The 17611-nt window shown below is 33.2% G+C and overlaps 2 protein-coding genes across 3 annotated transcripts in view; one reads left to right on the plus strand and one right to left on the minus strand.

Moving 5' to 3' along the window:
- Window positions 1-17611, plus strand: part of Ssadh (succinic semialdehyde dehydrogenase) — a 275075-nt gene that overhangs the window by 26923 nt on the left and 230541 nt on the right. The window lies entirely within an intron of this gene.
- The window catches only part of LOC118194525 (acylphosphatase-2-like), a 33643-nt gene continuing 32636 nt past the window's right edge, over window positions 16605-17611 (minus strand). For both annotated transcript variants that reach the window (XM_035365666.2, XM_035365665.2), the window contains one exon: window positions 16605-16775. In XM_035365666.2, coding sequence (XP_035221557.1) covers window positions 16661-16775 — 115 coding nt within the window. In that variant the 3' untranslated portion in view covers window positions 16605-16660. The remainder of the gene's footprint in view (window positions 16776-17611) is intronic.

Below are 17611 nucleotides of genomic sequence, written 5' to 3' on the forward strand. Positions count from 1 at the left end.
GTTTACGATGCTTCTTCAAAATCAAATGATGCTCTTTCTCTCAATGATTGTCTTCACCCAGGGCCAAATCTAAATCCAAATGTTTTGGACGTTATTTTGAAATTCCGCGAAAATAGGATCGCCTTTTCGGCAGATATCGAAAAGGCATTCCTTCAAATATCAATCGCAGAAGAAGACAGAGATTATCTGAGATTTCTTTATTTTAAAAACCTTGATAGAAAAGAGAGTGTAATTTCTTACAAAATGACAAGAGCAACCTTTGGTGTAACTTGTAGTCCTTTCATCCTTGCCTGCACAATAAAACATCACATTGATAAATACAAGAATTCTAACTTTAAGACTTTTGAAATGCTTAACTCAAATCTTTACGTGGATGACCTATTTTCTGGAGCGACAACTGTTGAAGAAGCGCTTAATCTATCAAATGAATCTGTTAAAATTTTTGCTGAAGGAGGTCTAAATCTAAGAAAATTCGAAACCAATTCCCTAGAGCTTAAGCAGAAATGGCTTGAGGAAAAGTTAATCTCTCTCAATAGTGACACTCCATGTACATCCTTAAAAGTACTAGGTTTAATATGGAACAATGATGAAGATGTCTTAGGACTAGAATTAACACCCTTACTGTCCTCTATAAACACTGAATGTACCAAACGTAATGTATTAAAAATAGCAGCCAAAATTTTTGACCCATCTGGATTTATCGCACCCTTTGTAATTCGAATTAAATGTTTATTGCAACAGCTATGGCTTCAAGGGGTACCTTGGGATGAGATCTTTTCTGGAGAACTCGAAAATGACTGGAAAATATGGTTCTCTGAAATAAAAGAACTTAAAATGTTGAAAATTCCCAGATATTATTTTCATGTACCAAATTTAGACAGGGACACTGTTCAGTTACACATTTTTAGTGACGCTAATCCGAATGCGTATGGCTCAGTCGCATACTTGAGATACAGAACTGATGAAGATAAATTTGAAACTACATTTGTTTTGGCAAAATCACGTGTTGCACCATTAAAGAAATTAACGCTTCCCCGCCTTGAATTGATGGGAGCACTGGTGGGTGCTAGGGTTGCCAACTACCTGAAAAATATTCTACATATTTCAAATGTCATTTTATGGTCAGATTCGGAAATAGTTCTACATTGGATTAAAGGTACAGCTAAAAGATGGAAACCTTTCATTGCTAATAGAATTTCAGAAATACATGAAATTTCAGATCCTTGTTCATGGAGACATTGCGAAGGAAAACTCAACCCTACAGATCTAATAACAAAGGGTTGTTCTGCAAAAGAACTGATAAATTCTTCGAAATGGTGGCATGGCCCTGCATTTCTTTCGTTACCTGAAAGTCAATGGCCAAAACCCAAACTATCGACGTCAAAATTACATGATGTATCAGAAGAATCTCGAAACTCGGAAGCTATCCTAGCGTGTTTGATCAAAACAGATAAAACTGAAAATGTTCTACTCATGAATTTGACAAAATTTAGTTCCTTGAAAACACTTTATCGTGTGACTGCTTGGATTTTCAAATTTATATCAAATTTAAAAGTAAAAAGGGAAAATAGAAATTTTGCGGAAATTTCAGCAGAAGAAATCAGTAAATCTGAAACCTTTTGGTTAAAACAAGCTCAAGAAGATAGTTTTCCTGAAGTTATAGAGTCTCTAAGAGAAAGCAAGCATATTCCAAAAGATTCAAAATTGTTCGAATTAAATCCCATATCAGATGAAGGTCTACTTTTGGTACGAGGTCGGTTACAAAAGTCAAACCTACTATTTAACAACAAACATCCAATAGTAATCCCTTCAAAACATAAATTAAGTGAATTAGTAGTACGGTGTATTTAATTATGGCAAAGCACACTAGGGCTATCTGCCTAAAGGGAGGGATACCTTTCGTGGAGGACTTTCTAAGGGAAACTGGCTCGTATACACGTTACACATGGGGAAAACCACGAAAACGCCCATGCAGCCAGCCCGTTCGCGGGATTCGAACCTCGGACCGAACTACCAGTGTTCAGCGACTTTACCGCTCGGCCGCTGGTGAATTAGTAGTACGAGATGCTCATGAAAAGGTTTATCATGCGGGTGTATCGGATACTCTAGTGCATATACGTGAAAAATTCTGGCTCTTAAGAGGAAAACAATACGTCAAATCAATCCTGAGTAAATGCTTAATATGCAAAAAATATAATGTACGTCCTGGACAACAAATCACTGCACCTTTTCCAGAGGATAGAGTTAATGAATCTCCACCTTTCGCAATTTGTGGACTCGATTTTGCAGGTCCTTTGTATGTAAAAGAAAATGACAACAAATACTACATTTTATTGTTTATTTGCGCTACTACAAGAGCTATTCACCTTGAGCTCGTAAAAGGCATGAGCACTGAAGAATTTTTACTTGCGTTCCGCAGGTTCGTATCCCGAAGAGGTTTGTGTTCCACTGTGTACTCGGACAATGCTAGAACATTTAAAAGAGCCGAACTTGAATTAAAGAAAATATGGAAAGTGATTAACCACCCTGAAGTTAAAAATTTTTATGCTTCGCATGGAATCACATGGAAATACATTGTGGAACGTGCTGCCTGGTGGGGCGGTTTTTATGAACATTTAGTTCGCAGTGTAAAAACTAGTTTAAGAAAGAACATTGGGAAATCGTCTTTGACTCAAAGTGAATTAGAAACGCTTTTGCTTGAAATAGAAGCGATGATAAACTCGCATCCATTAACATACGTCTTTTCTGATCTTGAAGAGCCCTCCGCACTTACTCCAGCCCACCTGTTGATTGGTAAACGACTCTTGAGTTTGCCAGCTGTAAGGAGGAATGACTTGAATTTACCAGGTTCCAGAGAAGTAATGTTAAAACGTTTCCGTACACGAGAAAATCTAATAAATCACTTTTGGAACAGATGGAAAAAAGAATATCTCCTGTGCTTGAGATCTGCTCATTATACCGGTCAGAAGAAACCATCTGCATTCAACGTAAATGATATAGTACTTGTTCATGATGAAAATTTACCTAGAAGCTGGTGGAAATTAGGAAGAATAACCAAAACCTTTATTGGTAGAGATGGAATGATCAGATTGTGTGAAGTGAAAACTGGTAATTCGGTAATCAAACGTCCAGTGCAGCTATTGTACAATTTAGAAATTGATGATATCAGTAATTGCAATAATCAGTGACTGGTCAAAAAAAACATTTGGACTGAATGACTGATAAACTGATGATAGAAAAAAAAAATGTTCTTTTTCATAATGTTTTCATTTATTCATTATTATTTTCCTTGGTTTAATGATTTGTGGTGATCTTGAGAAATGTAAATTTAAATGTTTTGTTTTTTTCTATAGTTTCAGAAAAAATTTTCTTGGTGTTAAGAAATTATTGATATAATGTGACTTGTATATGTAAGTAATTTTTATTTGTTTCTTATTGTTATAGTAATATTGTAATAGTTAGTTAAATTTATGATGAACCTATTGTTCATCGGGGGGGGGAGTTTGTTGAAATTATTTCTTTTTCCCTCCGATGGATTCAGTTTTTCTTTTATTTTTTATCGTCTGTCGCCGACTAGGTCACGTGACTGGCGGCAGAGAAGGAATGTAATACTTTTTTAGTTAAGCTTGAGGGCGACGCCTTGAAATGATCTGTTCTTGGCCGCATAGCGGTAATGAACAATTATAATAATTATTCTTGATAAACTAATCTTCGCCTATGATGGGAAAATTTATATTATATGTATATATTGTGCTTTAAATAATGTACATAAGCTCTTCATTAAATGTTTTGTTTTTATATAAAAAATAGAATCGTGAATTCGTGAGCAGAAACGTGACAATTTTTATACAGGGATAGTTGCATGCGGTTAACATAACATATACACTTCGATGATTTTAGCACAAACACAATGGCCGTAATTAGGGAGGATTTTTTCGTAATTAGTTGTGATAAAATGAATGTGTCGTAATGAAACGAAATATGCTATTGTACATAAATACTACAAGACTATCTTCCTTTTTCAGGTTTTTTACAGCTTCAGTTGCAACTGGAACAATAGAAAATAGTCACCAAGGTAAAATGAGATTTCGTATCAAGGGTCTAAACAGGATCTGAATGTAGGGCTCAACTAAATTTTTCATAAAGTCCGTTTGAAAAATTATCAAATTTTTTCTTTCGTTGTGTGTGTGTGGGGGGGGGGGTGAGTGTACTGACAGAGCCGATGCAAACCGTGCGACCCGTAGAGGCCAGCTGACAGGTGACAGAAGGGCTGGACACCCGGATGGCTTTCTAAGACTACTCGGGTGTTTTCCGAACCCTGCAACTATCCTTTACTATTCTACTATATGAGCATGCAAAGCTAATCACTCGAACAAATATGCATTGGCCGCACCGTATCAGCATTTATAGTAATTCATAGGCGACACGAATACACAAGAATTACATAGTGCCATGCATTAATTTTAAATCTGCGCACAGCTGTACTAGAGTTTAAGAGTTCAACAGTTTTACTTGCTTCGAGTATGACACATCGTAATACATGGTACACTGCTCAAAAAAAAAGGGGGGGACAGTTTTATATCTCCCGTTCTACTAGACCGATTCACGAAATTCAAATTGCGTTCTACACGTCTCGAAAGCGCGACTTAGGATATATATTAGATTTATATATAGCACTATTCTAACATAGGTATTTTGACACAAAATCGACTTTTTCTGAAATAACATACCAATTTTTTTACATATTTCAATTCTACGACTCAAATTATGCCTAAATATTAAATTTTGCAAAATTTGGTGCAAAATTTACGGACAAATTCAACAATTTATGTTAGCGCTTTTTATTTAATTTGCGCCAAAATTAGTTCACTTGGTGAACTCCTTAATATGTGGCAACCGATTTTCATTTTCAGTTATACATAGTGCGTGAGAGGAAAAAAAGACTCAATCGTTCCTTCTTTCAAATAATGTTCTTTATATTATATTTTTAATTATAATTGTTATTAATTTTAAGCAATTTTTTTTTTCTTTTTCGAATTTCATTTTAATTGTTTACGTTGCATAATTTCTTTCGAATAACTGTTTTAAAAATTTCTATTTACTCATTCGAAGTGCGTAGCTTAAATCAAAGGTGCATCGTATATTTATTTTTTTTTTCCCAAATAGTTTTCTTTATACTATATTTTTAGTCATAGTTACTATTTTAGGTAATTTTTAATTTTTTAAACTTTTATCTTAACTTTTAGTGTTCCATTGTCTCTTCAGATAATTATTTTAAAATTTTCTATTTATTCATTCGAACTGAGCATTTTAAATATATTTATTAATAATGATTTTCCGGAATTTTATTTTATTTATTTGAATTGCGTTTTTTTCGGAAGACTACTTTTCTGACCCAGACTACGAAGCATTTAAAAACCGCATATATTAAATGAAAAAATACAGTAAAGCACAGTTAACGCGCCTTTTAGTGTTCCGTTCAGAAAAGACATATAATTTAGAGAGATGTATAACCGTTATTTTAACTTAGGATGACTTGCATACACTACTTTAAATAGTTTTTCTTCAGGCATTCTGCTTTATTCTTGCTTTTTTTTTTCTTTAGGCATTCGGCAAGTATATTAAAAAGCATCCAACTTTTCGAAACATCTTGGTATTTCTGACAATCATTTTAAATAAAGTTATCGCCTTCCATTTCATAAAGGCCCACAAACGGCCGAGCGGTAAAGTCGCTGAACACTGGTAGTTCACTCCGGGGTTCGAATCCCGGTAAACGGGCTGTTTGCATGTGCGTTTTCGTGGATTTTCTCATGTGCAACGTGTCTGCCAGCTGGTTTCCCTTAGAAAGTTCTTCACGAAGGCATCCTTCCTTTTATGCAGATAGCTCTGTTTTGCCGTAATTTAATAATCCAATTCAATCCATTTCATAAGTATTTAAGTCAGAGACTTTATCAATCTTTAGAGGTCAGCATTTTGAAGGTATGAGATGAAGGGAAAGGCTGGTTTCATCAAGAGGTTTTGGTTTATTTAATTATGGCAAAACACACTAGGGCTATCTGCCTAAGGGAAGGGATGCCTTCGTGGAGGACTTTCTAAGGGAAACTGGTTCGTATACACGTTACACAGGGGGAAAACCACCAAAACGCCCATGCCGCCAGCCCGTTCACGGGATTCGAACCTTGGACCGAACTACCGGTCTAAAACCAGTCGCTCTTCACTTTAATCTGCAATGATATCGTTTTTGTCTTTTCTGTTAACACAAGCTGAATTGATGGTATTTACTGGTGTACACGTCCAAGTGTTTTCTGTTTGAACACCCAAATTCTTTAAAGTATCCTGAAAGTATATTCAAAAGCGTTCAACTTTTTGAAACATCTTGGTATACCTGACAGCCAAATTTCCCTTTAAATTTTTGCTTACTTTTCTCCCTAATTTTCTTCTTTCCTTCTACAGTTATTTTCAGTGCTCACACCAGAAAAATTAAGATTTTTCGATTGCTAGACTTCCATAAATTTTGCATTCTTGTCAAATTTTTTAAAATATTAATTGCATCAACTGCGTTTCAGTTGAAGACAGCTTTTCATTTTCTAGACATTTTAACTATAAACGAAGTATAGAGCAAAGTCCAAAGGATAAATATTTTAATTAAAAGATTTTTTGCTAAATGACAAAGAAATAAAACAGTCCAACAGTGTTTATTCTGTACCACCGAGTAACCCGATTCTTATATCGGCTGAAACAATCTAAATCATATTAAAGCTCATTTTTTTATACAATCTATAACACGAGAGAAAAATTAGCTTCTTAAAACATTCTTTTTAAGAAGATTAATATAAAAATTTATACTTATATATTTTTTTTAAAAAAAGCTGGGACTTGAACCAAACTGTCAAACATTTAAAGTTTAATTTACATGGTGGTTATAATTAAAGTTCCACTTTGAAATGGTCATAAAAGAAAAACTCCCTGACCAAATGTTATCAAACTTGGGAATCGTGTAAAGGAGGTTATATGGGAATTTATTTTCTGCCGGGAAAAAAAAAAAAAAAAAAAAAAAGTTCAAAAACTCAAACGTGTTACAAAGCATGTTCAATGTAGCATCCAGCATTTTCCGAAAGCTAGTTAAATCCTGTTACTGCATTCTCAACAGCAGCTCTTAGCATATCAGGAGGAATGTTACGGACATGTCGGTTTATGACATTTTTGATTTCTGCCAAATTGTTTAGATTATCACCATAAACAGAGCTTTTGAGATAATGCCATAGCCAAAAGTCACAGAAGTTGAGGTCTGGTGGGAAGGGGCGAAGTGTCGGCTTAGAAGTCGTTCATTCGTGAAATGTTGCCTAAGTAACTGTGCGACACATGTGAGGTGGGGGCCAGCCCTGCATAAAAATCATAGTATCTAAAATGCCACGTTACTGCAGTTCATGTATCACGAAACAATTTAACTTTGACTGTAAGCGAGCTGCAATCACAGTGGTCAAGCTGTCGACTGCTCTTCAGAGAAAAATGGTTCAGTTATGAAACTAGCTGTCATTCGACACCAAACGGTGTGGAATGACTGCTATGCAATCGAATGTAGTAGGAGGATGCAATGGAACTAGGTAGATAACATGAGGGATTTTTTTGGCCCAAATCGATTAAAAGCGTTTTGAATCAGTATCTTCATGTGTTAGGGCCGAATTCAGCCTTCAAAAATTAGAAATTAGCGATATGTAAGAAAACGATTTCCAGATTGTACACACTTGTGCGAGTGATTTGCAATCTCACATTTTCTAATCGCTAATTCGTGGTTTTCACGGACGAATTTCTCCCTTACATGGATGGCGCACTCGACTTTTATCGAATTTAATGCCTGTAAATGGTAATTTGTTTACTTCAAAGTTTCTTAAGGGTATACAACATATTAAACCTTGTAACAAAAGGTCAAATTAGATTCCGACCCATATTTCGTTTAACAATATTGCATACAGCGCCATTTCCCCCCTGCTGGAAAGATTTCGAACTTTCTTTTTTTCGCGGAAAATAAATTCCCATGACTTCCTTTACACGGTTACCAAGTTTGATAACATTTGATCCAGTAGTTTTCATTTTATAACCGTTTCAAAGTGGAACTTTAATTATAACCACCCTGTATATTATTAAATTTTAATTTGAAGCTATGCGTTATATGTATGCCATGCGTAAGATTTTCGCTTTTACGGAAAAAATAAAGAATCGAAACAAATACACTTAGGATAATGGACCAAAACTGGAAAAAAAAAAAAAAAAAATCCCCTCCCTGCAAAAATAAAATATTGAAACTTCGACCTTGAATTTATTGGATTATCCGAAATATTCAGTTTGACTTATCTTCTAAGTCCTAGTTCCGACAACAATTCCGTCAAAAATTCCGAATTACAGAAGCTGAAGTAAAAGGTTTAGTATATATTCACTGTATGTTAATAAAGTAATCAGAATGTAATAAAAATAGATTATAGAATTTACGCTGATGCAACTTTTTTTCTGAATGCACAACATGTAATGGAAGAGAAGGCTTGTAGAGATCTGTTTTTGACATGCCTCTAAAAGTAGATGTCATACTCTTTTTGTCTTTTCAATGTCAAAAAACTTTCCTTTGAGAGGCAACTTTAGTTTTTGGGAAAGAAAAAAATCACAAGAAGACAAATTTGAAGAACATGCAGGACGATTGAGTACACATACTTATTTTCGGAATACAAGCGGTTCTCCGATTGGTTATTGAATAATGAAAAGATGCATTGTCATGCAATTAAAAACATTTGGAATACGTTTTCTGACTGAATAACGTAAGATTAAAAATCATCTGTTTAATTCACAGCCATTTACAAGTCAACTACTCGGGCAATTGCGGAATCGTTTTGATCCTGAGCTTGTAAGACAAACCTAATAACTCTGGATTTAAACACTTCTTTAATCTTCCGAGAACGTTCCTTCTTTAGCTCATATTCCAAGAATATTAAGTGAATACAATTATTGTAAAAGAAATTGAATATTCATTTTCACTACGGCTTGGTAGTTTACTAACGAGTTAACAAAACTTAAATTCTGCTTTTTGTGTCTAAGAATACAACAATATTTTAAATATTTACAAATAAAATAATAAATTGGAGATTTAATTGGAGCCTCACCAGTTGCCTAGCATTTGAAGATTGTTAAATACTAATTGTTTGTTGCGAAGTCTAACCCAGGCTGCAAGGTTGGTTTTCGTAGATTTTTAGGTTCTCTTTACAAAGGTTATAAAAGCATCTTAACCAAATAGCTCCCATGTTCTTTCTATGTTGAAATAACCAACTAACCTAGTTTAAGCGCGATTTCCAAGTTAAGTTACCAGCAAAACCCGAATACTCATTAAAAATCATATAGCTTGCCAGTCGGGAGTAACATGAAAGATACAGCGCCAATAATTGAATTGCTGTTACGGTACGCTGTTTCTAAATTTGGATGGTAATTCCTTAATTAAATATAATTGATTTGTAACTTCTACTAGAGCTGACGGTAAGAATTGAAGTGTAAATAAATAATATCGTGTGCAATCTTGATTAATATAAAATTAGAAATATTTGCATAGAAAAATATTTGCATTGAGACGGAAAGTTTTTTGAAATATTTGCAGTTAATTTATAAGAAGGATTTATTAATAACCGTAATAATTACTTATTATATTACTGATGATTAGAATTTAGTTCTTGACAATTACATTCTAAATTAGAATTTTAAGGATATAATGAAAATACGCTATGCATAAAAATACATTTTAGGATAAAAAATGAGTGGATTTTTTGTGTTTAAAAACTTCTTAAATTCATTTAATAAACATCGTACCCTGGTTGTTAATTGAATCCAGAATGTTGAGTGTAGTTTATATAATTATTCTTACTTGTCCATAGAAACTGCTGACTTATTCAGCCATTAATTAGCTGCACATCATTTCTACATAACTATTGAACTTCCATTAATTCGGTCTCTAGAGAGTTGTATGTTTATATCATAATTTGACTTTTATAAAAATGATTATTCTAAATCTTATGTTTCTATAAAAATATACTGTGCTTTAAAAATATGGATGATAGCATCAGCCGCTCTTTCTGCCACTTCAAAAGCAACAGTTTGTTTATAAATAAATTATGCAGTTAATGACATAAAATTCAAATAAATATGAAACGAAAATTCTCAGTTTTAGACAATTCGATTTAAACGAAGTAAAGTAGCAGACGATAAAACGCCGAAGGTAAAAATTTACTCTTACAAAAATGTACTCTTATTTTTTTTAAAAAAAAAGGAAGATAGAGAGAAATTAAAAAAAAAATAGTTAAAAATTTGAATAATATCATCTATAATTTAAAAAAATAGCTTTTCATATAGTATTAATAAATATTTATTACGCATCATTGAGGGGGGAAAATTCATATATAATTAATTCTCCGTAAAATTTTATTTGAAATTTAAGGTTAAAAACAACTGTGCCAATTCACTCTAACAAAAATCCATAAACCACATTTGGCGTTATTATCGCTCAAAAAAAGATGACAAATTTCAAAACGCGAAAATATGCAAATTCGTGTATATCTTATAAAATTGCGAATAAAAAAGTCTAATTTTCTGCAGGTATGCTTAGAAATACACCTACTTTAAGATGACGCTAAAAATTTTATAGCTTATAATTCAAAATTTTTTTCGAAAAATTTATAAAAAGAAAAAAAATTTAAAAATAGAAATTTAAAAAATAAAACACAAAAAATGGGTAAATTTTATTTGGAATGAACCTAAATTTCGAAATATGAAAGGAAAAATCAAAAAGGTTTAGTAAAAAAAAAAGAGATATTATAAATATTTGTCAAATTCAATTAGCATTGAGGAGCTAAAATTTTTAGAGCTAATATTTTAAAAATTACTCGTACGATTTTTACAAAACTTGGCATTCTGGCATAATTTGAGTCGTAGAATCGAAATATGGAAAAAAAATTGGTATGTTATTTCAGAAAAAGTCCGATTTTGTGTCAAAATACCTATGTTAGAATAGTGCTATACATAAATCTAATATATATTCTAAGTCGTGCTTTCGAGGCATGAAAAACGCAGTTTGAATTTCGTCAATCGGCCAAGTAGAACGGGAGATATAACACTGTTCCATTTTCTTTTTTGAGCAGTGTACATGCTACTTTGCACTGAACTTATGACCATGGTCCTTTATTCATAGTGCACACTTCTGAATGGTTAGCACCTAAGGCGTTAATCTTAATTCAAACATTCATATCATTCATTATACTTTACACAACGAATGTAACACTACAATACGCATTTCACATTGTTTAGAATAGCTACACTAATTATGTAAGGTGACTTGCTTAGGAATTAATATCTACATTGTTACTAATGGAGACCTGTACAGGCCGGCAAAATTTTAAGGCAGAATTTTGGAGCCCTAAAGATTGCACCAGACGGCAAAAAGCCTAACGCCGGCGGCGAAACATGGTCCGGCATGTTCAAAGCTTTTAGGCCCAGCTATATGAAGAAGTGTGTAGTCTTTAAATTCAAAACAGGTACTCACTGAAGAGTACTCACCGATTAAAGACACCCTGAGGCTGGATTATTGTTCTAATTATCCTGATTATCGAAATATTTTTATGGAAGGCAACAAGGAGGTAGAGCGGGCGTTTACTTATGAAGAGATGTTTGATGTTATTTCTAGCCTCAGAGATGGCACTGCCCCTGGACTCGATGGAATCGGGACTACTTTAATTAAAATTCTTTTTGGGGAATTCACCTCTTTTTATATATTACTTTACAACAAATGTATGGTTTTAACGACTTTTCCTGATATTTGGAAAATTGGAAAATTGATTCTTGTTCCTAAATTTACAGGTGGACATAGACCCATCTGCTTATTAAAGACCCATGCAAAAATCCTGGATAAACTCATCACGAAAAAAATTTGAGCATTTTTTAACGAAAAGTAATATTATCAGTTCAAATCAATATGGTTTTCGAAAGAATATGTCTACTGATTAGCATTATAGAATGTGATCAAACAAGTCAGAGAAAAGCGACAAAGTAAACATGTAGTCCTGGTTTCCTTCGATGTCCGAGGGGCATTTGACTATATTAGCTGGTTCTCCCTACTGTCTATATTAAAAGAAATTGACATCTCAAAAGATCTATTTGATATAATTAAAAGTTATCAGGAGAACAGAGAACTAATTTTTATGGGCAACTCTAATACAATTAATCTTCATTATAAAATTAAAAAAGGCTGTCCCCAGGGTTCATGTAGTACTCCCCTGTTCTGGAGCCTCATAGCAAATAAATTACTGCAAGAAAATGTACCTGATACGAATATTACCTGTTATGCCGATGATATTATGTTGGTGGCTTTGCAAACGCGGTCAAGAGCAGGAGACTGACGTTAATTACGGAAGGGGAAAGTAAACGGCTGTGTCAGGGATCATAAGGGAGATACTATATTTTAAAAGAAAAGTGTTTTTAGGTCTCATTCATTATCAGTATATCAGGAATATATATCGCGCGCTGGAGATAAAAATGTTTTTTTTTCGTACAGTGGTGCCATTGCTCGCTTTGAAATCGCTGAGTTTGTTAATAAAAAATTCGTTGAAGTGTTATAAAATATGAAATCGATAATAAAACAAATTTTACATTCAAATTAGGGCTTCCACACGCCGATATTCTATGGAAGATTATGTTATTCAAATTTTGATGGCCCTAGATACCGTCGTTTTATCAAAACATACATACATTCATGCAGAATCTTCATTATTTAATTTCTTTATATATAATACATGGCGATAATATTTGGTGGCAACAATTTGAAAAGTGATTCGCCGTTTATAGTTTTCAACGCAAAATGCCAAAATGAAATTAATAATCCTTCTGGGCAAATTGCCCCTTTGAACCAATAATGTATTCTAAGAGCGATGGGCTAATGCTTAGCAATAAGGGTTTGGAATCAAGAATATATTTCGCAGAACCATTATATTACTTGCAAGTATTTCATTAGCTGATATCGTTAAATTTTGAAATTTCATATAAACTAGAAAAGGGATATAAAAATTAGGAAATATTTTAAAATAAACATTCAATTTATGTGTAGATAGCTGCAAATATTTTACTCAGTTGTAGCAGAGGTGTAATTTTATTGGGGGGAAAACTAGGAAATTCCACTGGTTAAGTAATGGAAAATCGAGAAATTTTTGCGATCGAGGAGCAAAACGCTTTTTTCTGGGAGGGGGGGGGGGGGCGGTCTATACCAGAAACGAAGCAATAACACATATAACTAACATGTAACTAAATAAAATATTATACTTTTTTTTAAATTACAAATTTACATTTATTAATCAATTCAAGAAATGCATACAAAAGCATTAAAGTCAAGATTACTGTTTAATTTGACGGTATTTTTAGACATTATGCTGTACATAAAACGGCTTTTCTTCGTTAAGAAGTTCGTTTTTAAAAAGGTACCCTTTTTCATCGAAATCGTCGGCACTGATACGAAATGAACGGCGATTTATACTATACCTCAATTTCCTGGCCTGTAAGACGCGCAGTGATTTATCAGGTTAAAACTTGGGAAAAGTACTTAAAAAAGAATTAAGTACCTATTTTAATGATAAAAAACACTTTATACAACGAAAACGGAACGGTTCCATTAAAAAATTAGCAAATACATCAGCGTTTCTTAGAATACCAGAAATTCGACATCACTGTTGCTAAAATCATAGTTATTTTAATTTAGGTTGTCAGTGTAACTAGATTTGCCACTTTTCTAAAACACAATGTCATCCTTATTTCCACCTAGTGCACTGCTAATTCCACACTTTTTAAAAGATTTGTTGTAGGATAAAATTGGATAATAGGATAAATGTATTTTTCAGTATTAACTTCATTCTGAAGAATTTTCTGCAGTCTAGTTTGCGTTATTTTATTCATAAGTCTCAAATTAAAAACAATTTAATGTTTATATGTCATTAGAAAATTAACCAAAAAGCAGCGACCACAATGTAATTGAAAAACAGTCCTTTTAGACGTGAAAAGGTTGAAAGCCATTTAGGTTAAGACTATTTTCTCAGATACTCAGCTACTTAGCATACATGTAACATAGTATTCAAAATGAAAAATTCAATATTTACTACAAATTCATTTATGTAACAAATATCTGTCTTTCTACTCCTACTTTAAAAAAAAAAATGTTATTTGCGTTACAGTTTATAGTTCACTAATACATTTTCATTGAACAAAATTGCATTCCTTTGAAGAATTCAATTTGTATTTTCCTCTGTATAAAAACTGAATGTAGAGAAGTTAGATGTTTAAACGACCCCCTCATTTTCTCAAGACCACGAGCAAGGCTATACCCTCCTTTTCAGCCCCCCCCCCGTGAAAAACGGGGTTCTAAATTTACTACCTGACCACATATAGGGTGATTTCATTATGGTAACTATTACAGGAGACTCCCTCGGAAAAATAGAGGCTACTTTTAACCTGCTTGAAAATGTTTTTAAGAAATGGAGTAATGAGCAAAATATAGAATTTAATATTGAAAAAACAAATGGTATGTTTTTCTTTCGGGGAGGGAGAAATGTTAGAACCTCCAGATTGAAATATGATCAAAGAAGAATAAATTTGTGAATACCTTTAAATACCTGAGTGTAGTGATTGATGATAAGTTGAATTTTATAGAGCATTTTAAGTCAATACAACGAAAGATAGAAAATATTTTTAATTATAAAAATACTTTTACTCCAATCACTCTTTCTGATAAAAGTTCTACCCCGAGGGATATTTACAAAAATGTTATTATACCGAAAATTCTTTATGGTATTGGCGCATGGGGTGATCGAGCAGGGGAGCTGGTCAAGACAAGGCAGAAATTAGACTCATTGCAGAGGGCCTGGACACTTGCAATTACAAGATCATTTAGAACAGTCCCGACAGAAGTTGCGTGCTTACTGGCTGGTGTACCGCCTCTCTCACTACAGTTTAAATTTACTTATGACAAATTTTGTCTGAAATATAATATAAAACAGAAAATAATTTATGAAGATAAAGCAATTACCAGCGAGGCTTTTTTAGGACATGATCTGACTTCAAGCCAGCCTAGCGAATATTACGGTATATCCTACGATAAAGACTATATTTCAGTTGGAAAAATTGAAATTTATACACATGGATCAGGGTTTCCGGAGAACATCGGCTGTGCCTTTGTTGTATTTTTCCACGGTATTGAAACTGATTACAAAACGTTTACTTTAAAACCAAGAAAAGAAATTCAGTTAATCAAGCAGAATTGTTGGCAATTAAAATGGCTTTATCCTGGATCAAGAATTATCCGTGGGGCGCTACATGAATTTATACTCAGATGCCTTATCTGCTCTTATGGCGCTCTCCCGCCCGTTTCAAAAGGATAATATTGCTACTGAAATTAAGCATATATATTTAGAACTACGAAAGAAGCATAATTTGAATTTACATTGAATCAAAGCTCACGCTGGTCATTATGGGAATGAGAGAGCGGATGCTCTAGCGAAAGAAGCATCCCTGGGGGTTGGGACCGTAAAGGTTTTTATTCAAGATTCGAAAAAGAAGACATGTACTATAATATATGACAAGCTTATTAGAGACTGGAAAAATTTATGGGATCTCTCTTAAAGAAACAAAAACTATCTAAAATGTTTAAAAATTAACAAAAAATGGGAATTTTAGGAGATGCAGATGTCAATCAAATTCTCACTGCACATAGAAGGTTCCCTGCTTACTTAAAAAGGTTCCACCTCCGGGCAAATGATATATGTAAAGTTTGTAATAAATTCGGCGATTCAAAGCATTTCGTCGAGGACTGTTGCCTGACTGGAAGTGTGAGAGAAAAATATAAATTTGCGAAGTTTGAGGATTTATTTAGTAATTATAGTTTAGAAAATTTGCAAGATATATTGTTCAAACTGTGAATGAGAATAAGAAGAATATTGGTATCGAGATATAACAAAGCAGAAAATCATACTGAAAACAGAAATAAAGAAATAATTGAGGTAACTTATAAATTTAAGATGAATTTTGATAATATAAAGAAGATTTGAATAATAATAACTAATTGAAAGTAAAACTTATAAATATTTTAAACATAGGAAAAAACACAGAAATGGAAACGACACATTTATATACTATTTCACCGAGAGTGTTTGAAATGTTTACGTTTTTTTTTTTTTTTTTTTTTTTTTTTTTGTTATGCCTTTGTGGCTTGGCCTGTCCCCTCTTAGCCATATGGCAGGTTTCGCCTGCTAGGTGGGCTGGAGGCCAGTGCTCAGAACTAACTAACTAACTCACTGAAGAGTTTCTACCGTGGGAGGGGGGGGAAAGTTGTAATTACTTTCAAAATTTTCAAACATACAATGCGTTTGGAACTTATACCACAGAAATAAACGTACACGACTTTGAAATCAAATTTCCCATATGCCTTTCTTTATTCAGCAGCATAATTGCTTCCGATTGTTTTAAGCACTGAAATTTTTTACTGGATAATTAAGCAACTACAAATAAAAAAATAGTGAGATTTGTATACAAGCAGTCTGAGACACCATTAGCATATATTTATTTACAATAAAATAAATTTAATACATGGGAGAAGATATTAAAAGCGAACATTGAAATGTCTGTAGTCGTATTTATCCAATATTTGCCAGTTCCTGAGTTCACAATGCTCAATACGAGATCCAGGACTGCCTTGATGTTGCAACCACATAGCCCTGTTATAGAACCAAATAAAAGAAAATATAATTTGACTGCACAGTTTTTTACCGATTTAAGTGACATTCTTATAAATTTTTATTTAATAAGAATTACCTTTGAATATGGTTTAAAGAAAGGAAAAAAATCAAATAATTTCATAGCTAATATTTGAAACGTCAGATTTAAAGAGCTATGTGCTATCTGGTATAACTATACTAGTGCCTTTAAAAGGAGGCACGTATGCAATAAAATAAAGAATGTGTGCGCCGGTGGGAAAGCAAAGAAAAGGTAGCATTTTGTCTAATTTTTGTCCTTTGTATACTAACTCGTAATGATATATGTGCGTGATATAAACAGAAAAAGGAAGGGACTATAAACGATTTTTCATTCATTTAAAAGGAACTCCTCTTTAACGCATTCTTACTACTGGTGCAAAGTTTTAGACTGAAGATTAATATGTAAAACATAAAAGTAGATGTAACAAAGATAAAATTTTCAAGGTAGATTTTTAGCTTTATATTTTACATTTGCATGTAAAACAACTTTTACAGAAAAAATACTTTCTAAACGGAAGAAATAAATTCACTGTAGTCAACTAAGCCGACTTCAGAAATACGTTAGCGTTCAAAATTAGGAGAGAAAACACGTTTTCCGAATTTCTCAAAAAATATTGAAGCAAAACTGGAAAGAATAATCCATCCATCACGATAGGAGACTTGATCTCGCCTGTTAAGAAGGGCATTTCACTGCAGGTACGGAAGCAGAAAGCTCATCCAAGATTGCGAATGAAGGAATCCAAATTCCATTGTTGAAGATCATGCGACGAAGATCATGCGACGTGTGCCCCGGTTTA

The sequence above is a fragment of the Stegodyphus dumicola genome, chromosome X1 (assembly GCF_044657685.1).
Source record: "Stegodyphus dumicola isolate Sdum_Otavi_A_Nest chromosome X1, ASM4465768v1".
Classification (NCBI taxonomy): Eukaryota; Metazoa; Arthropoda; class Arachnida; order Araneae; family Eresidae; genus Stegodyphus; species Stegodyphus dumicola.